Here is a 21,412-nt window from a genome sequence, read left to right as displayed (position 1 = left end):
TCATTGCATCCTGTGGTATTGCAGGATGAGTGTGGCTGAACTGGTGGACTGAGTGTTTGTCCAGCTCAGCCTTACCTGTGGGCCACTGAGTGGAAGGAAGCAGCTGGTCAGGCCTCAGAAGATCATGATCTCCTTCCAGGAGGGAAGTGGGACAGATCTTTATTATGCTTTTATCAACAGGCTTCCCATGGGACAAGCCATGGTCCCTTCCCCTCCTCTCTAGGACTACATGCAAATGGCAAAAATCAGCTAAACTTCTGAGGTAGGGGATTGTGTTGTTTCCCCCACCCAGGACTGGTGTCCGCATGCATGAGGACACTGGAGAGGGGAGACAGGAGCTCGTGGGTGTGGGTCATGCTGTATAGGTCTATGTTAAATTTGGGGACCCAGTCATAAGGAGACATGTATGAACATGAGAGCTGAAGGAGGAATAGCAGCAATGGGGAGAAGGACAGTAGAGACTGAGTGCAGCATCAGTCCAGAAAGGTGGCATTTCATTAATGACAGAAGCCTCAAAAGACGTAATGAGCATCTCCAAAAATCTAGAGGAAAAGGAAGTCAAATCAAGACAAAATGAAGCAGGAGGAAAGGGAGAACAAGAAACACATTAAAGAAGGAAAAATAGAGTTGTTGGTGATAGATCTTACCTGCACTCTTGCTGGGGGTAGGGAAAGGGGAAGAAAAGTCAAGATCAATTGGGAAATTGACATTTGTAGCAGCAGAAAAAAGTTAATACGGGTGGAGGATTTGGTCATTACGTGGGCAAATGGTGAGGCTGGCGGAGCAGACAATATAGATGTCTTATGCATTTCTCTCCTGTGACTTTCCCATACCTGTCCTGCCCACAGGGCCCCTACAGGAGGTCAGGGAATGTGCTGCCACTGTGAGTGAGGGCTAGGCTGGCCAGCAGGGAGTGGTGCAGGCTTTGGGTGATGTTTGGAATTTAGAAGGTGGAGCAAGATGTCAGAGGAGGTCACCCTGTGTATCTGACGCTGCCTCTGTAGAGAAGCTGGTAGAGAGGGGAGCTCTGCTGAAGAGAAGAGATTTTGGGAAATGGGCAGGGAATCTCACATAAATGACATGATTTAAAAAAAAAGATGACAGAGTAGAAGATGAAGGCTGTCGATGTGAAAATGAGAGAATATTATTTCGAGGCAATAGCGAAAGGAGATCTGTTATCCATAAGATGGAAGTTAATGCTATGTTACAGAGTCTGAGGACTTTGGAAAACTTTTTGAGAGGCTACTGGGAGCAGCAGCAGCAGGCAGGGTAGATACTGACCAAGATAACGGTAACATTGTTAAGTCCCTGGGTGGAGGAGACAGCATGCACCCAGGGGGAGAAGCGGGAGGGTGAGGTTTGGGACGCCAGACAGCTGAGGGGGTGGGGAGAAAACACGGAGGGCTAGCCTTACCGGTAGCTCCTGTGCTGCAAGAACCATGCTGATTGTCACAATTTTGATGCAATTGCATCCTGTTATTAGCCAAAATAATGAAACTGGCTAACATGTATACCAGCATCAAGTGAAATATTTGCCAGGTAGGCAAAGAACACTGGGGAAAGCAAGGGAGAGAAATAGGAAGTGGAGAAATAATGAAAATGTAAAGTAGAGGATTTATAAAACATTTAAGTGTTCATACAAATTTCATGTTTTTGGTAATAGAATCTAAAATATGTAACTATATAAGACTATTTTTATAAGAAAAGCATGTGTGAATCACACAAGTTAAAACTATGGATGTGCTGTGCAGTGTCTTTTTTTTTTTTTAATAACACATGGCATCAGACAGAGCCATTTAACTATTATGCTATTAACATTGTAAATAGCATAAGAGTTCATTCAGTGCACTTCCCTTAATATGTTTTTCACTTTGGTTACAGGGAATGTGATATAGTTAGAAACATAGCAGACAGGAAGCTCCAAGAATGGCGTCACTCTTCTCTTGACAGCGTCTTGACCATCTAGTTGGGGGATTTGATGCTCCAATGAAGTAACTTTGTTAATAACTCCATTGCCCCCCTTTTTTTCTCTTTATTTTGGTGGAGGTTCCCAATTTTATTAATGCCACGCTACCGCCTCAGGAGCGCATCACTGCTCAGGAGATTGACAGCTACTTACGCCGGGAGCTGATCTACAAGCGGAATGAGAGAATAGGGAAGCGGGTGAAGGCCCTTTTGGAGGAGTTCCCTGACAAAGGCTTCTTCTTTGCCTTTGGAGCTGGTGAGTAGTGGGTTACCTCTGAGTAGCCTCTGAAATCTGAGGCTTCTCCCAAGAAGGGAATGTTGAGGTGAACTCCTGCTTAGAGCCTGTGTTAGTCATGAAGCAAGATGAAGGGAGTGACACTTTCCCTGACTTATTTCAGTTGCAGAGTGGCTCCAGCTGGGGATGGAGCATCCAGCATGGTTGAAATGTTGCTGGATGAGCTGGTGCATGTGATATCACCCATAGCTCTCTCCACACATGAGCCAGCTGGGAAAGCATTTTTGTCCTCTGAATTTCATACTTAATCCCAACTTCTTCCTGGTACTTTTTGCTTTGTAAACTTTCACTAAAAATATATCTGTCTTTACTCTTCCACCTGACAATGAGCCTCCCAAGTCCAAGGCCTGACACATCAGCTGTTACTGACGGTTAACAGCACACATGGAGAGAGAATAGGACAATTATTTTCTTTTGTGGACTTCTTGAAATAAATTTTATCCCCCGGAGTGACTCTGACACAGAATTCTTTGCAGCCTCAGGAATTGAGGATAAAAATGCCAGAGGCTGGACAGTATGCAAAAAGATCATTTGCTGGACTGGGCTTTGTTGTCTCATATTTTTTCTGCTAACTTCATAAACTTAAACAAGTCATGTCCCTCAGTTTTTTTTACCAGTAAGATAGGGGGTTGGAGAGAAGCAACTCTGAAATGGCGGGGTGAGGGCCTCCAAAAACCTGTTCTTCCATAACAGCAATAAGAACACTGGAGAAAATGGTCAAAATCAACTTTTCCACAGCTCTGGAAATTAATTAAAGGTTTGCAACAATCCTAGAAGTGTTTATTTAAGAAAACTGGATGAATTTTGATAGAAGCAGTGGGCTTTGTGGCATTTTAACTTGTTCTGTTTTTATCTCCCTTTTCCCAGCTTCACAGTAGTCTTGAAAATCAGGAGCCTTGAACTACACTAGCTGTGAAAACCATTTGCCTAATGGTTACTAGAGGGGACAGAATGGGTTCAGAGTTCCTCCAAAGCTCCATCCTCAAAGAATCATCACTATTTGACATGTCCAATAGCTCCCTGAAATTTCCATTCCCAAGCTTGTCTTCATTTGAATTGACTCAGAGCTGCTCTGTGTGAATAGCCCTATTCTTACGGTGTTTGTTGAAAACAACCAGTGGCAGCAGTTTAACATCATAGTTGCTGGAAATAGCAATATTAATTGAAGCTTACAAGGGGCTGCCCAAAAAACTTAAAAGGAAAATACCACAGGGGATTTTGAAAAGCTCTAAAATATTCCTAGAAAGTCACATGCATGAGAAGGGCTGTGCACATGCCCAGGAAGGACCTGAGAAGGTCCTAATCTCTCTCACCTCTGGCTGATCTTGAGGCTCTGTGTAAGCAGGGTGTGAAAGCTAAGGCAGGGTCATAAATTGCCTGCTGAAGCATCAAAGACATGTCCCCAAACTCACACAGACCCTCTGCAAAGGTTGGGAAACTTACCAGTTCAAGGAATTTAAGGAAATCTCTGTTCAGTCATTAGCTAGCCACTAAGCTAACTGAGCAGATCCTTCAGTGATCACACACAACAAAGAATACAGACCTTAGAGACTTAGTCCTAGAAAATCACTGAACAAACAGCAACAACAGTGCACATGGGAAGAGGGGACAGGAGAAAATGATTTCCAGAGTTAATATGTTATGTTATTTAAATGTCTAGTTTTCAATAAAAAACAATTACAAAACACAGAGCAAAACTAGAAAGTATGGCCCATACCCAGGGAAAAACAAGCAACCAATAGAAGCTGTCCTTGAGGAAGTTAATATCTTGGACTTACTAGAAAAAGACTTTAACACTAGTTATTATGAACATGTTCAAAAACTAAAAGAGGCCGGGTGTGGTGGTTCATGCCTATAATTCCAGCACTTTGGGAGGCTGAAGCAGATGGATCACTTGAGGGCAGGAGTTCGAGACCAGCCTGACCAATATGGCAAAACCCCATCTCTACTAACAATACAAAAACTAGCCAGGCGTTGTGGTGCGCACCTATAATCCCAGCTACTTGGGAGGCTGAAGCAGGAGAATTGCTTGAACCTGGGAGGCAGAGGTTACAGTGAGCTGAGATCACGCCACTGCACTCCAATCTGGGCCACAAGAGTGAAACTCCATCTCCAAAACAAAAAACAAAAAAAAAACAAAAAATAAAAACCAAAAAACCCTAAAATAAACCATGTCTAAAGAATTAAAGGAAAGTTTGAGAACAAATCTCACCAAATAAAGAATATCAATAAAAATATAAAAATTATTTTAAAAGAACCAAATAGAAAATCTGGATTGAAAGTATAGGAACTGAAATGAAAAATTCACTGGGAGGACTGAACAGTAGATTTGAACTGGCAGAAGAAGAATCAACATACATGAAGATAGGTTGATTGAGATGATTCAGTATGAGAAAGAGAAAGGAAAAGGAATGAAGAAAAATGAATAGATCTTCAGATACCTGTGAGACACCCTCAAGTGTGCCAATGTACACCTAATGGGAGTCTCAGAAGACAGGAGAGAAAGAAAAAAAGAAATAAAAAGAATATTTGAATTTAAAATTGCTCAAAAATGTCTCAAATTTGATGAAAAATATTACTCTGCACATTCAGTCAATGAACTATAAGTTGTATAAAATCAAAAAGTTTCACACCAAGGCATAACATAGCCAAACTGTCAAAAGCCAAAGACACAGAATCTTGAAAGCAGTGAGAGCAAGGCAGGCAAAGGATCCCCAATAGGATTAACAGCAGATTTCTCATCAGAAGCCATGCAAGCCAGAAGGCTCTGGGGCACATACTCAAAATGCTGAAATAAAAGACTGTCAACAAACATTTCCACATCCAGCAAAACTCAAAAATGAAGGAGAAATATGTTTCATGTGAGCTGAACAGAATTTGTATTCTGCTACTGTTGGATAAAGTATTCTTTAAATGTCAATTAGATCAATTTGATTGATGATGCTCTTCAGTTCAACTATATTCCCTATCTGATAATTCCAGAATCTCTATCATGTCTGAGTCTGAGTCTGATGCTTTCATTGTTTCTTCAGATTGTAATTTTTCTTGCCTCCCAGCGTGCCTTGTAATTTTTAATTGAAAGCTGGATATGATGTATCTGGCAATGGGAAGTAAGGGAAATATGTTTTTAGTGTGAGGGTTTATGTTAATCTTTCTCAGAGTTGGGCTGTTTAATGTTTTGCTGTGGTCTGAATGTTCCTAAAAACTTGTGTGTTGAAACTTAATTATTATTGTCATAGTATTAAGAGGTGGGGCCTTTGGGAAGTGATTAAGACATGAAGGCTTCACATTCATGAGTGGATTCATGCTTTTAAAAGGACTGGAGGAAAGTAGCGTAGGCTCTTTTTTTGCCCTTGTGCCTCCTACCATGTGAAGATCTAGCATTAGCCCCTCCTGCCATGTGAAGACTCAGGAAGAAGGCCCTCATCTGGGCATGGTGGTGCATGCCTGTAATCCCAGCACCTTGGGAGGCCATGGCAGGAAGATCACTTGAGCTCAGGAGTTTGAGAGCAGCCTGGTCAACACAGTGAGACCTCACTTCTACAAAAATTAAATAAAAATTTAGCTAGGCATAGTTTGCCTGTAGTCCCAGCTACTTGGGAAGCTGAGGTGAGAGGATCACTTGAGCCCTGGAGGGTGAGGCTGAAGTGAGCTATGAACATGCCACTGCACTCTAGCCTGTGTGACAGAGTAAGACTCTTGGTATTAAAAAAAAAAAAAAAAAAAAAAAAAAAACGCTCTCACCAGGCACTGAATGCCTATGCCTAGATTTTGGACTTCCCAGCCTCTAGAACTGTGATAAATACATTTCTATTATTTATAAATGACCCAGTCTGTGGTATTTTGTAATAGCAACACAGACTAAGGCATGTTTGATGTACCTCTGGGTCCTAGAGGCTTCAGTTTCCTCTAGTGTCCTCTAGTTTTTCCTCTAGTTTTTTTGTCTTTGTGTTTTCTTAAGAACGTTTCTTAAATAGAGTCTGAGTCTTCCTGCATTTTCACCTGTAATCCACTGTTATTTTACTGGAGCCCTATTGTTGTGATGCTAAAGTGAAGATACCATTTCACACTCGGTTATAATAAAAAAGATGGATAGTAAAAGGCTTTGGTGAAGACATGGAGAAATTGGCACCCTCATACATAGCTACAGGGAGTGTAAAATGGTGTAGCCATTTTGGAAAACTGTTTAGCAGTTTTTCAAAATTAAACATGGGGCTACCATTTGATTCAGCATTTCAACTTCCAGATATATGCCTAGAAGAATTGAAAACATATATCCACACAAAAATTTGTACACAGATGTTCATGGCAGCATTATTTATAATAGCCAAAAAGTGGAACCAAACCAACTGTCCATCAACTGACATGGATAAATAAAAGGTGATATATATATACACAATGGAATATTATTTGGCCATAAAAAGGAAAGAGGTACTGATATATGGTACTACATGGATGAACTTTGAAAACATTATGCTAAGTGAAAACAGCCAGTCACAAAATCATATGATTATATTTATATGAAATGTCCAGGACAGGCAAATCTATAGAGACAGAAAGTATTCATAGATTAGTAGGTGCCAGGGGCTGGGGTCAGAAGGATGAAAATGTTTTAAAATTAGATAGTGGTCGAGCTTGCACGACTTTCTGAATATGCAAAAAAAATCAATGAATGGCATACTTTAAAAGAATGAATTTTATGTTATGTGAATTATATTCAAATATTAACAAAACTTATAGAAATATGAGGGTTTGGGCCCCACATCATGCTCATTGAACAGTTCTGCCACAAAACAAATTGCAGTTTGTGCCCTCAGCAGTGCCTGTGAGTATGTGGCAGTTTTCTTCTTCTGTAAGTCGTGCGTTTCATGTCTGGATTGGGTACCATGTGCACATTTCTACTGTCTCAACAAATGGCTTCCTGTAACAAAGCTGTTAGCCTGGGCCTCACTCTTGAGGCCCCTAACAGTGGTGCAGGCCCCAGATGAGAAAGTTAGGAAACAGAGCCAGTGGTGGTGGCCCAGTGCACCACCCTGGGTCTGCGTGGATGGAAGGTGCCCAGGTGCTAGAGTGTGGGTTTTTGCTTTCCACTCCTGCCAGACTTAGGTGAGCTCCCAAAAGCTTCCCCTATGTCCAGTGCAGGGGTAATGGGGCGCTGGGGAGAGGGGAAAGGTCGACTGAGTTCTGGGCTGGCGGGAGGCGGGAGCATAGCTTGGTCTGAGCAGTTCGGTGGGTGGGCCCTCGTGGTGGGGGTTGTGCCAAGCAGGTGGCACAGGCAACACCAACACCTGAGCTTTCCCATTACTCAGGGCTCGATTTGTGATACTGATGCAGTGCTAGATGGGGGCGTCAGGAGTGCCCAGGGGCTGTGACCCCCATCTAGCACCGGCTCCTTCTAGGGCAAAGTTATCTTCCTGTAGCCACTTTCTCTCTGGGCCTTCTGAAGGCTAAGTTGAGCAGAGGAAACTACAGAAATTGCTCCCAAACACATTACTGTGTGCTTTTAAAACTTAAAAGCTGTGTGGTTAGCAAACTTTTAATTGCAAAATGGGGATATCTGAAAACGGAAAGTACTGGAGTTTTAAAATCAAGCAGCAACTTTTGTCATGGGGATGTGGATATAAAATACGAAGGTTACAAATGGAAATCACCTTTGCAGCAGAAGAAAAATTGAAGTCAGAAGTGCTAAGTAGAAACTATAATCACTTGTTCTAAATTGCCAGTTCCTTATTTGCAAATGAATAACCTAGGATGAGTGGTGAAAGACACGACTTTTTTTCTTATTTAGGTGTCGATCTTAAATCAGCTCATGCTGATTTTTGGCTCCTGTTTGCCAGGGTTACTTCTCCAGTGGCCTCCTCTCCTACCCCACATTTCTAGGTTACAGCTATCACCCCTGCACTGGCAGCTGTCTAGGCTGGTCTAGGCTGCGGGGAGGAGAGGGGAGGATGGGAGGGAATGGTTTTGCCAAACTTCCCTTTCTGAGCCTCTGCTGAGCCATGAACCCCACCTTTGATGCATGAGGGTGAAAATGAAATATTGGGGCCTATTTGCTGTACTGCCACAGGCTCCCAGGGTTCCCTGGTTGTGACTCCTGAGACCATAGTGGGTTTGTCCTATGCAGAAACCTCCAAGAAGGACAAATCTTAGATTAGATTGCTTTTACTTTTTCTAGAAAGTGGTGATTGGGAAGTAGCCATTCCTTCAGTCCCACCAGCCTCCCTGTTTTCTCAGAGAGCATATTTGCATTCCATCCTGTAGTTGGGAATTCTCCCCTGCGCCCCCCCCCTCTTTTTTTTAAATTGAGACAGAGTCTTGCTCTGTCATCCAGGCTGGAATGCAGTGGTGCAATCTCAGCTCACTGCAACCTCCACCTCCCGGGTTCAGGTGATTCTCCTGCCTCAGCCTCTTGAGTAGCTGGGATTACAGGTGCCCGCCACCATGCCTGGCTAATTTTTGTATTTTTAGTAGAGATGGGGTTTCACCATGTTGGCCAGGTGGGTCTTGAACTCCTGACTTCAGGTGATCCACCCGCCTCGGCCTCCCAAAGTGCTGGGATTATAGGTGTGAGCCACTGTGCCCAGCCTGAATTCTTGTATTTTCTCCAGACCAGTGTCCTCACCTTTCAGGATCCTGCTCACATATCACCTCTTCTGGGAGGTCTTACCAGGTTGCAGTTTGATGTCCAGGCTCTCCCCTTAGCTGTGTGACTTCAGGTAACTTGCTGCATTGTTCTGATCTTCAGTGTCGTCTCTGAAATGCTACTGATGCTGCCCTGCCTGCCTTGCAGGACTGTTGGCAGGCCTGATTCCAGAAGCTCTCTGGAACTGTACTGTGCTGGACAGATAGGCAGGGGGCTTGGCAGGGTAATTTCTTGGTTCTAGGGTGTGTGTTTGGGAAGTATGATTGGTGGTCCTGGGAGCTGCAGCATTTCAGACTGTTTTTCTCACTGCAGGTCATTTCATGGGCAACAACACAGTGCTGGATGTTTTGCGGCGTGAAGGCTATGAGGTAGAACACGCCCCTGCTGGACGACCCATCCACAAGTAACCGCCCTGTGCTTCTATGAACTTGGCTGGGGAGCTGAGACCCTCATGGGGCTGCCTGGGCACCAGGGTGGGCTGCTATCCTGAGAAACTCCAGAGAATCCCTGCCTGGTCATTTCCCCCACACTTGACCTTACATGGACATTTTACTGGCTTTGTGTGGCTGGGGCTGTGCCAGACGTGGTTGCCAGGGTGGACACTTTGGACTGCAGAGGCCACACTGGCCTTTTTCTCAGTGGTGTTTGGGGAGCAGGGGAAGGTGTAGGGAAGGTTGCCTAGGGGTCGAAGGGTAGGGGAAAGGAGGAGTAATTAGGCTTAATGTCCAGTGTCCTTTGCCCTAGGTGCTTTGGAAGTTTTTGGGAGGCAGAATCAGGCCATGACAGTGGTAAATAGGCCAGGGGGTTAGGGGTGAAGGGAGTGCATGTCTGACCCCTCTCGGGGCAGGAGCAAGTCCCTTCTCTTTCTCTGAGCTGTTTCCTCCTCCCTAGGTTTTTTCTCTCTCTCTCTCTCTCTCTTTTTTTTTTCCCAACTGCCCTCTGCCCCTGCAGACCTTTCTGTAAAGAACTCAGGAGGCCCTCAGCAATGCTGTCCACCCACTGGCCTCCCAACTGGTCGTCCATCCTGGTGTCCTTCCTCTTCCCCTGTAGTAGTCTGCTTGGGCTGTCATAGCAACCACCACAGACTGAGTGATTTAATCAAGAGAAATGCATTTCTCACAGTTCTGGAGGCTGGAAGTCCCAGCTCAAGGTGTCAACGGGACTGGTTTCTCTTGGGACCCCTTTGCTTGACTTGTAGATGGCCATCTTCTCTTCCTGCTGGCACGTGGCATTTTTACCTGTAAGCGAGCATCCCTGGCCTCTCTTCTAGTAAGGACACTGGTCTTATTGGACTAGGGCCCTCATTTTAACTGAATCACCTCTTTAAAGGCCTTAACTCCAAATGGTCACATTCTGAGGTACTGAGGATTGAAGCTTCAACATGTGAATGTGGGGGGCACTCATCAGCCCCTAATATCCCCTCCATTCCTCTGGCCCCTACTCCCTCCCGATCCATGGTCAGCAGCCCCCTTCTCCTGGCAGAGGTCTCAGCTGTAGCGAGAGCGCTCCAGGATGCAAATGCCCATCCCGACAGAGGATCCAGCAGTTGTGTCTGCCCGAAGGCCGCCCATCTCCAGCTGCCCTCTTTCTCCTCAGAAGGCCCCCCCTTCACCGCACCTTGTCTCCCTGTTCCCCCTCACCCCAGAGGCTCCTGCCTGGCAGGAGCCGTGTTTTTTCCAGTCTCCCTCCAAGCAGGAAATCCTGGATACATCCTGGATTCTCTTATCCCCACCTGTCTTCACGCCCTGTATTCAATATGTCAATACTGACCGCCCTTCACAGAGCACTTTCTAGCTTACGGAAGGGCTGACATGAGACTGCTCATTTCCCTCCTCCACCAGGCTTTTGTCTTCCTCCAGTAAAGACTCGCTGGGATTTGTCCTTCTCTATTTCCATGGCCACCGCCCCATTCCAGGCCCCTCTCCCTCTGGTTCACTCTTCACCCTCCTGTGGGACTAATCTTTCCAGTGTCCCATATTCAAACCCTCCGTGGTTTCATATTGTTCTCTTTCAAGGTCATTGTCTTCACGCGGAGGTCTTGGCACTCAGACCCTATCCTTCAGCACGGATCTGCTGCTTGCTTCAGAAGAGCTTCCATCCTGTCCCCGCCTCTCCACCTTTACTGATACTACTTCCCCCGTCTGAGGAGCCCTCCCCTCCTCCCCTTGACTGGGAGGATCCCGCCCCTGCCTGAGTCAGCTCTGCTGCAGGCTCACGTCTCCTGCCTCTCTCCTTCCTGTTCTCCTTCAGATCTGGAGGAGCCAGCCCTTAGGGGTTCTCTGTGCCCTGCAGGACTGTGGGTCTTTCCTCCCTCACTGGTCTCTGGTCCCTTCTCAGCTCTTCCTGCCGGGCTGATTGGACTGGGGTTCGACGCACTGTCCCTAGGGTGCTGGAGAGGGCCCTACCTGGGGAGTGTGTGTGTGTGTGGGGGGGGGGGGGAGGTGTGTAATGTGTGTGGAGTATGTGATGTTTGTGTGTGTGTGTCTGGTGTGTGTCTGGTGAGTGTGTGTGAGGGGTGTGTGTTGTGTGTGTGATATTTGTGTGCAGGGTTTGTGTGGAATATGTATGTGTGGGGTGTATGTGTGTGTGTGTCATGTGCACGTGTATGGTGCATGTGTGGTGCATGTCTGGTGTGTGTGTTTGGTACGTGTGTGTGTGAGGGGTGTGTGTGGTATGTGGGGTGTGTGTGGTGTGTGTAGTGTGGATGTGTGTGGTACATGTCTGGTGTGTGTGTGTGGGTATTGTGCCTGTGTGTGGTGCATGTTTGGTGTGCGTGTTTGTGTGTGTGTGGGGTATGTGTGGTGCATGTCTGATGTGTGTGTTGCGTACGTGTGGGGTGTTTGTTGTGTTTTGGTACGTGTGGTGTGTGTGGTACGTGTGGTGTGTGTGTGTAGTGTGTGTGGTACGTGTGGTGTATGTGTGGTGTGTGTGTATTGTGTGTGTGTGGAGGTATGTGTGATGCATGTCTGATGTGTGTGCTGTGTATGTGTGGGGTGTCTGTTGTGGTATGTGTGTTGTGTGTGGTACGTGTGTTGTGTGTGTGTGTTGCTGGTTGTTCCCAGGCTCCTTAATTCTGCCTCTAACCCTGACACCTGCCTTTAGGGAAAGGAAGGTCAGGAATTGGTCTTTTTAGAAGCTCTCCAGGAGATTCTGATGCCCAGTGAAGGCTGAGAACCAGTGTTCTCACTTCCCTGGGGAGGAAAAGAACATTTATTGGTGGATCATCCAGTGGTAGCCAGGTTTATATGGGCTCTCTGTTAATGCTCAAAACCAGCCTGCACGGGAAGTGTTCCTTCTCATTTACTAATGAAGAAACTGTGAAAGGCCACACAATTAACCAGGACCAGGAAATAACCCAGACCCATCCACCTCCTAAACCTTTTCTTTCTACCCTTTCTTCTCCCACCTTTTACTTCCTAGCCTCTATGTCTTTGTTCATGCAGTTTCCTCTGCCAGAGATTCTTTCCCTACCCACACTATCCCCAGTTCTCTCTATCAGAATCTGTGAGATCCAGCACAATTGCCACATCTTCCTCCATTGCTCCAGCCTGGGTTCATCCTGTGCATGACCCCAAGGAACCTACAGTTTGTGCAAGAGCTCTTTCTTTCCTCTAGAGCCTTCTGGACAAGGATCTAATTTTCAAAATGGGATTTCCAGAGTACCTATCCTGGCATCTGGCACATGATAGGATCTCAGATAGGATTGATTGCTGATGTGCCACTATCATTGCCGGTGCTGCTCACGTGCTTTCATTTATTCAGCCAGTGAGGGACCTGAGAGGTTTTAGGGGTGAACGTGCATACAGTGGTCCCAGGTGAAGCCATGAGAGAGGATGAGGTCTCCAAAGGAGCTCCTGTTCAGGAAGAAGGGACAGGGTCCTGGGAAGCTAAGGACCCAGGGAAGTGGGTTGGGGGAGAATGCCCACAAAGAGGGGCTGGCAAGGAGGACCAGGGCAGTAGGGGATACCTGTTTCCTTCTTCCCCTCGTCGGCGCCATATGGCAGTCCTTAAGGGATGATTCTGGTCATGTGGAACTTGAATCCAGGGCAGGCGGGTGTGGCTGGGGACATGAGGGCTGTTAACTGGTGATCTAGCTTACTTCAGGCCCTGCCAGCTCCCTTAGTCTTGGGGTAAGCCAGTACTGGGGAGACAGAGATGGGTGTGCATGTTGGGATGTGGGGAGGGCAACTAGCAGCTGCCACTCTCCACTTGTCAGCAGGCTGGAAAACACAGGAAATGCTCCTGAATGTGAGGCTGCTATTCTTTCAGCAGAGAAGAGAAAGAGATGGGGTTCCTGTTGGGCTAATCTGCAGAGGGCTTAGCCAGTTCCTCCCTCCTCCCCCCGGGATAATGGATACTATGTTAGTTTTCTATTGCTGCTATAACAAATTATCATAAACTCAATGGCTTAGAACAACACAGATTCATTATTTTATAGTTCTGGAGATCAGAAGTCTGACACAGGTCTCACTGGGTGAAATTAAGGTGTGGACTTGGCTGCATTCCTTTCTGGAGGTTCTAGATAATTTGTTTTCTTTTCCTTTCCAGCTTCTAGAGGCTGCCCACATTCCTTGGCTCGTGGAGACTTCCATCTTCAAAGCCAGCAATGTTGCATTTCTATAACCATTCTTCCATAGTCATATCCCCCGCTGACCACAGAAGGGTTCTCTGCTTTTAAGGGCCCATGTTATTAGATTGGGCACACCTGGATAATCGGGGCTACTCTCCTCATCTTAAGGTCCTTAACTTAATCACACCTGCAAAGTTCCTTTTACCGTGTAAGGTAACGTGTTCAGAGCTTCCAGGGGCAAGATCATGGACATCTTTGGGGATCTGGCAGATGTCCCTTTGGTTACACAGTAGGATGCTCTAAGGTTCTGATCAGCCCTGCTAGGGTTTATACAGCTTCACTCATTCTCAGAGGACTGGGAGAAAGAGGGATGCACCTGAAGTAAGGATCTACTGAGTGCTCAGCACTGTGTGAAGCATGGTGTTTGGGGTGTTTTAATCCTCACAGCAACAAAGTAGGATAGGTTAATTTTATACAAGTGGCAGAGGCTCAGAAAGGTCAATTATCTTGTCTAAGGCTCCAAGCCTGGGGTCTTTTCCTTGTCAACCAGTGTGTTTCTTTCTTGGAGACTTCTATGGAGTGAGGAGGCTGCGTGAAATGCAGGTAGGGGGCAAATAGGCTATCAGCACAAGGGGGTAGCCCTATATTGTAGCCAAAATGATCATGGGCTTAGCCTTTGTGGGTAGAAGTTTAGCTAAACTGTGAGAATCCAGGTGGGTCAAAACATGATAATCTAGATCTTGAGCCTGTGACGGGATCCAGCCCAGAGGCTCTATGGTGGATTGGGTGTGTTCAGCAGCTGGGATTTTCTATTTGAGGCAGAAGAGCAGTCACCTCTATTGACCTAGAGACCCTTAAACCCCTGTCTGAGTCCATGTGAGCATTTGTCTGTAGGATCTCCCTGGAGATTACAGTGACACTAATTTCTACTCTCTATATTTTCTACAATGAGAATGGATTAGCTTTATGATGTGAAAAAAATCTCAACAATGAATGTTACTTAAAAACCACAAAGAATTGGCCAGGCGCGGTGGCTCACGCCTATAATCCCAGCATTTTGGGAGGCTGAGGCGGGTGGATCACGAGGTCAGGAGTTCAAGACCAGCCTGGCCAAGATGGTGAAACCTCATCTCTACCAAAAATACAAAAAAATGAGCTGGGCCTGGTGGCACGTGCCTGTAATCCCAGCTACTTGGGAAGCTGAGGCAGAGAATTTCTTAAGCCTGGGAGGCGGAGGTTGCAGTGAGCCGAGATCGTGCCACTGCACTCCAGCCTGGGCGACAGAGCAAGACTCTGTCTCAAAAAAAAAAAAAAAAAAAAAAAAAAAAAAAAAAAAAAGATGGCACAGAATCCTGCTTGTAACCTTGTGCAGGTCAGTTTCCTCTCCCGGGTCTTCAGTTTCCTCAGTTATAAAGTAGGTGTTATGATTCCTTAGGACTCCTTAGCTCAGAAATATGAGGGAAATAAAAACTAGGAAGAGTGAAGCTAACTTCTTCCTGACCCCTACTCTCCAACCCCCACCCAGGGGTATTAACTTGGCTCTTAAGCCCTGGCCTTGGCTACCTGGAGTTTCTGGGGTGAGGTCTTTGTTTGTTGTGAGTTGAACAGAAACAAAGCTATGATTTGTCTCACTGTGAGGACCCACTGTTTCAAGCCATAGAACACAGCCCTAGTGAGATTGAGACCATGTTCCTTGCTAAATCAAAGCAACAGACTTTTCTTGAGTGCCTACCATGTACCAGGACCTGTTTGGGTCATATGGAGGCTAAGGATGAGAAAGACATAGTCTCTGTCATGGGCAGAGGGCTTGGTGGGCATGGAGCTGCCTGACCATCTGCTCTTGAACCCTCTAGGACAGCGGCCCCAACGTTTTTGGCACTAGGGACTAATTTTGTGGAAGAAAATTTTTCCAGGGGAGGGGGATGGTTTTGGGGTGAAACTGTTCTACCTCATATCAGGCTTTAGATTCTCATAAGGAGCGTGCAACCTAGATCCCTAGCACACACAGTTCACAGTAGGGTTTGCGATCCTATGAGAATCTGATGTCCCTGCTGATCTGAGAGGATGTGGAGCTCAGGTGGTTATATGGTTGCTTGCCTGCTGCTCACATCCTGCTGTGTGGCCCATTTCCGAACAGGCCACAGATGAGTGCTAGTCCATGGCTGGGGGCTGGGGACCCCTGCCCTAGGAGGCCACCTGAATCCTAGAGAGCTGTGATGGGGGCACATTCCCTTTTGAGGCTCTAGTTTCTTTGTTGTAATAATGAAAGGGTTCATTTAAGTGGCTTCACAGTTATGTACCAGGCATTGTGCTGGGCTCAGGAGACAGTAATAATATATTAAGCCCTGCCCTCCAGGAACCTTCTAGCTCTGACTTCATGTTTCTGGGGTCCTTAGTCTCAGGTTCAGAGTAGGGGCCTTTTTAAATCCTTTGCCATTTTAGGAATTCCCTTCTTCTATATTTTTTGCCCAATATAAGTCTTTCCCTTTTTTGCTTTCCTTCTTGTATACCTCCACCCTTCCTCACACAAGGCCATTAATACTAACTGACTTCTCAGGCTCTGCCATGTTGTGGCTCAGAACTGAGGCCCACTCTGGTAAGGCAGATGGTTCATCAAGGCTGATTTGGAGTAACTGAGTTCTTACATGTGCTGGTCAGTGGCACCTACATCATTGGACGAGGAAAACCCTAGACATGGCACATCCACTGCTCCCCTGCCTCAGGCAGATGGGAGTTTCAGGACCCTCACTCCCTACCTACATCAGGAGACAATGGGATTGGCATCTAGTAGAATTCTTCTCTTTCTGCTCCCCCATCCCCTTCACCAAACCCTTGACAAAAGTTCTGTTGTTGGAAGAAACTTGGTCCTTCTAGTAGCTTATTTCTTCACACTCAAAGTATTTGGTGACTACAGTCACCTTTAGGGGACAACTAGAAGTGAGTCTGAGTTTCCCATTAGTTGTGAAAATATCTCTTTGGGAAAGATGATTTAAGGACAAATCTGTGATTAAGTGGTTTGAAGACAGTCCTGAGAGCCTCTTCCTGAATAAAGCCCTCATGAGGGTACAGAAAGGATTAAGAGGGTTAAGAGCTACTTCAGTGGTTTTAAGCAAATGGCATTTAAACGTTTCCCATCTGTCTTTAAAAGCTTTACTGTTCACTAGTCAGAGTGGTGACATCTGCCTGTATTTGGGAGGCAGAGGCGGGAGAATCACTTGAGCCCAGGAGTTTGAGGCTACAGTGAGCTATGATTGGGCCACTGCACTCCAGCCTGAGCTACTGAGAGAAACCTGGTCTGTAAAAAAAAAAAAAAGCCATAAAGCCATAATTGTCAGTGATTTTCTAGACAGTGCTGACCTGTTCATTGTTGGAAAAGTACAGTAATTACTGTACATGTAATAGTTTAAAAATCTTGAATCTTTCTCCCCAGGACTAGGGGATTTGGAGAAGGTAGGGTGAGGATATCTGAGGGGGGAAAAAAAAGGCGTCAAAGAGATCAATTCCCAAGGTAATTTCAAGAACTGGGTAATTTCTGCCCTTCCTGGCCAGCTTGAACTTTCAGGTTATCTGCCGTCATCGTGAAACCTGAGGTGTAAGAGAGCTGGGGAGGGCGCCATGCTGTGTGACCCTCCTCCAAAGACCTCCTCCTTCCACTTGTGTACAGAGGGAAGAGTAAAAAGACCTCCACACAGCCCACCCCGTCCACCATCTTTGCTCCAAAAGTGCCTACCCCCGAAGTACCGACACCGGAGGCCATATCCTCGGTGCACTCAACGCTGCCGCCCCTTGTGTCCCGGCCTGGAAGTGCCCACCCTCCCAGTGACGCCGAGCAGAAGTTCCGGAAGAAGCGGAGGGGGCCACGGCGGAGGCAGCGACTCCGGCAATTCAGCGATCTGTGGGTTCGCCTGGAGGAGAGGTCAGGCGAGTAGGCTGGGTCGGGTTGGCATCCACCTTTACCCTAGTGAGTGGAGCCAGGAATGCCCCTCACACTGGTTGCAATGGGAACCCCCCTCATGGAGCAACCTTTCCCTTTCCTCATGACCCCAGGCACCCTTTTTCTGTCCACTGTGACAGAAGCGAATCCAGATTTAAGGTAGTTGCTTCAAGCCAGGGCAAGGGCAACATGTTTATGCTTGTTAAAGAACAAGTTTCCGGGTAGGATGAGTCTGTTAAAAGTGGAAGGCATCTGGAAAGGTTGCAAAGAACTTGATTTTTCAGATCTTTCTCCATGGCAGATTTAGGGAGAGTGCCATAGATTTGCAGAGCTGTAAGCAGCTCGGGTAGGAATGGGCATGTTTAACTCCCACATTGTAAGGGAAGAGTTGTGACCCTACACTGAATGTAGTCTCAGAGATGGCTGGGGAATAGATCAGAGGTGGATAGGCAAGCCTGAGTCTGCAGGGCACAAAGCTTCTAGAAGAACTACCCCAGAGAGGCTGGGAGCAGGAATCCAGTTAAATTAATCTCAGGTTTATTGAGTCCCTCCTTTGTGCCTGCTATTGTGTTGGATGCTGTGTGTATGGGGCCAATCAGACACAGGCCCTGCCTTCATGGAACTTGCAGTCTGGTGAGGAAGATGGATTTTTGAGTAGCTAATCTGCAATGGAAGTGTAAGGTGCTGTGGGTGTGTGTGTTTGTGGTGCATGGTGTGTGTGTGTGTGTGTGTGTGTGTGTGTTGGAGGTTACTACTTAGGGTCAGAGGTCAGGAAAGTCTTCCCTTGAGGAAGCATCCTTTTGGCTTATACTGACTAGAAGGCAAAGTGGAACCTTGTGAATAGAGCTTCTGAGTCTGGATCAGTAGATTCAGGGATCCAGTGCCTGCACAGGTGCTTAATAAATGTAGAATGAGTGAGTGAGTGAGTGAACAACTGAGTAGGGAAGGGGAAGAGTTGAGGGCAGAGGGAACAATGGGAAAGTCTGGTTGGAGGGAACGATTGTGTTAAAGAAGCTGAGATAAAGTAATTCTGACTGGGGCCTGGGAAGTGAAGGAGTAGTGGGGTGAGACGTGTCTAGAGAGGTAAACAGGGAGGGAGGTAGGGAGCCATTGAAAGGTTTGAAGCGGACATGTGAGATGCTGTGTGATTTGCATTGTAAATGGACAGAAGCTGGCAGCCAGATGGGACCTGGAGAACGGGGACAGCTTCTGATGGTGTTCATGTCCCACAGTGACTCATGAACTATCCTCCATTGACAGAGGAATAAATTGACGTGTTTAGTACTTTTTCCAACAAGGCCATTGGTGGCCACGGGGTTGGGCACTTTATACCCCAGCTAAGTTGAAAGATCTGGGTAAGCCTGAGGTCATGGGCCCCTCAGCTTGAACTGTCTTGACCTGGTATGCCTACATGCTGTGCACATCAGGCCTGGACTTGGGCAGGTGAGAGAGGCAGAGACACAGGGAGGAATCAGCATGGTCTGGCTCTGCCTCTGTGGTGGCCAGTGAGGAGGGTCCCTGCCTAAGATTGCCCAGAGGCTAGTGATTAGCAAACTTTGAATTGGGCCTTATACGAAGACTTTCACTAATCTTTGGATGAAGAACCAAATAGCCAGGGACAGTTGGCTAGTCTGCTGGTCTTAATATCCTCTGCCATTTGGTTTTCTAGTAGCAGTGGCCAAAGACATGAAAGAGGACCAGAGATATAGGAAGCCTATTAACATACTAATACCCATTCCTTTCTTTAAGGAGGGGAGATGAAGAGAAGCTGTGTGGGCATTTGGGGGCCTTGGCGTGTGCAGTGGTTTCTGCTGTGCCTTCAGACTCTGTCTTTCCCTTTGCCTCCTAGTGACATGGTCCCGCAACTCCAGGTCCCTGTCCTGGACAGGCACATCTCCACTGAGCTGCAGTTCCCTCGCCATGGGCATTCCCACCACAGCCAGATGGTGGCCAGCAGTGCCTGCCTGTCTCTCTGGACTCCTGTGTTCTGGGTGCTGGTGCTGGCTTTCCAAACAGAGACACCTCTCCTGTAATGACTGGAAGCACCAGGCTAAAACCCTGACCCCTCAGACTTGAAGGATGGCCATTCCTGTACTCCACATTCTGGTCTAGCCTTGTTGGGCCCAAACCAGGAGAAGAGACTTCTCCTGAAAAAGAAGCCCAGTGTTGATTCTTCTCTTTCCAAGGAATGAGACTTTGGGTTATCCAACTTTGGGTGGAGGTGTAGTTTTGTAACATAATGAGTTGTGTGAAAATAAATTATAAATGAGTTGGATGAAAATAAAACCTTTTTTTTGGTGTAGATTTTTATTCATGATGTGTATATATCAGGCAGACAACTTCTTCTCTCACACCCTAAATCCTTTCACTGCTTCCCCCTAGGCCCTGCACTTCTCAGCTGCAGCTCTGATCCCTTCCGGTTCTGGCTTTGTATCCTGATCCTTTCCTCTTTCTGCTCCCTTTCTTTGTGCCACTCTTGGTTCTGGATGCAGGGGCGTCAGTGGGCCATGGAACTTGTGGTCTGCACCTCTCTATTCAAGCTCTGGTGAATAGGGTGCTCCCTATGCCCTAAGAGATGCTTTCATTTTGTATAATGTGTGTGTCTCACTGAGAGGCTGGGTGGGGGTTGGGGGGAGTGGGTAGGCTTTGTCAGAGGTGCTGTGCAAGAAAGTGGTTTTCAGACTACCCCCAATCCCCATCTTGTTATTTATTATTCACATGTTTATTGTAAATGTCTTTTCTAAATACAAATCTTATTGGGACTCTCTCTATAAAATGTGTAAGAGTAGACTTCCCCAGTTGAATCTGAAATGGGAGCTTTTAACCCTGCCCAGGTGATCTCCCTCCCCTAACCACCATGGTTCCAGATCAGGGTCTCCCACCTGTGGCAAGCGTCCTATATGGTCCTGGGCTTCTGAGTAGCCCACAAAAACCCTAGGTAGAATGTCTGTCCAGGACTTGGGTGTGGTCAATAAGAAGTAGTTGTATTTGTTCCCTAATCTGGCTTAGGGTAAGGCTGATTGTCTGGATTTGTAGCTCTGGCTTCCCTTCCTTTTCTGAGGCTTTTGTGGGTTCATGCTCAGTTATTTCCAGGGCCCAGAAGATCTCAGTGGCCTTACTGAAACAGTAGTGTGGTGGCACTTAAGATCCATGTCCACCACTTTGGTTCCATTCTGCACCATCTGTATTGCAGGGGTAGGCGGGCAAAAACTCCCAAATCCCCCTGCTGCTATGTTCGATTCTCCTAATGAGATACACTCATGGGATATTTGGAGAACAAAAGTGGGCAGAGGGAATTTTTCTTGAGCAGGGGGCATGGTTATGCACAGGCTTCAGCAGACACAAGTTTGTGCAGTGGTCAGTCTCTGTAGCCCCCTCTATTCCCCTGCTTCAGCGTGGAGTAGCTGTAGGTTGGCACAATTTTTCCTTCAGGGTTCCCACCTTGGAGTACAGATGGTGCGATGCCTGATATCAACTCTTTGACTTCTGCAGCGGCAGCCATTCCTGTGACCATGTTAGCAACTATTTCTGCTTGAAACACCAAGAGTAGTTTCTGATTTGTGCACTGATTTCTGGCAAAAGTGCTGTTACCTGCTTCTCTGCGACTGGAATCTACTCTTAACTTCGATAGGTATGGGGATGAAGCGGGGAAGCAGAGATACACTGGGAGGGCTGACTCTGTTCCTCCAATTCTTTGTAAGAGGGTGGTGTGGCTCCCACCAAGGGCTCAATCCTAGCTGGGTGATTTCCTTGTTTCTTGGATCATATTATGGCCGAGGAAGCAGGCAGACCATTATTGGCAGGACCGACACAAGATGGTTTGTCACACTGGCTGCTCCACTTGAGAACTGAGCCACCAATCTCTGCTTTTGAGGTGGCAGAGGCTCAGATGCACCTGACTGGGACGTGGTTAGTTTTCATACAGAATCATCCTAAAGTGGAAGAGGAAAATCCCCCGTACTTGGGCAGGATTGGCCTGCCCTTTTGTGAAAGCATAGGCTCTTC

At 46.7% G+C, this 21,412-nt stretch overlaps 1 protein-coding gene across 4 annotated transcripts in view; it reads left to right on the top strand.

Annotated features, from left to right (window-relative positions):
* TRABD2A (TraB domain containing 2A) overlaps positions 1–19,702 on the top strand; it is a 60,138-nt gene extending 40,436 nt beyond the window's left edge. For 2 of the 4 annotated variants that reach the window (XM_033175271.1, XM_033175268.1), the window contains exons 4-7: positions 2,047–2,221; positions 9,216–9,306; positions 17,138–17,389; positions 19,257–19,702. In XM_033175271.1, the coding sequence (XP_033031162.1) occupies positions 2,047–2,221; positions 9,216–9,306; positions 17,138–17,389; positions 19,257–19,440 (702 nt within the window). In that variant the 3' untranslated portion in view covers positions 19,441–19,702. Of the gene's footprint in view, positions 1–2,046; positions 2,222–9,215; positions 9,307–17,137; positions 17,390–19,256 lie in introns of those variants that run through there. The other 2 variants (XM_033175270.1, XM_033175272.1) reach the window with 2 other exon arrangements.
* The last annotated feature ends 1,710 nt before the right edge of the window (positions 19,703–21,412 follow it).

The sequence above is a fragment of the Trachypithecus francoisi genome, unplaced genomic scaffold (genome assembly GCF_009764315.1).
Source record: "Trachypithecus francoisi isolate TF-2019V2 unplaced genomic scaffold, Tfra_2.0 Lachesis_group17, whole genome shotgun sequence".
NCBI classification, from domain to species: domain Eukaryota; kingdom Metazoa; phylum Chordata; class Mammalia; order Primates; family Cercopithecidae; genus Trachypithecus; species Trachypithecus francoisi.
This window is presented reverse-complemented; position numbering and strand designations above follow the sequence as displayed.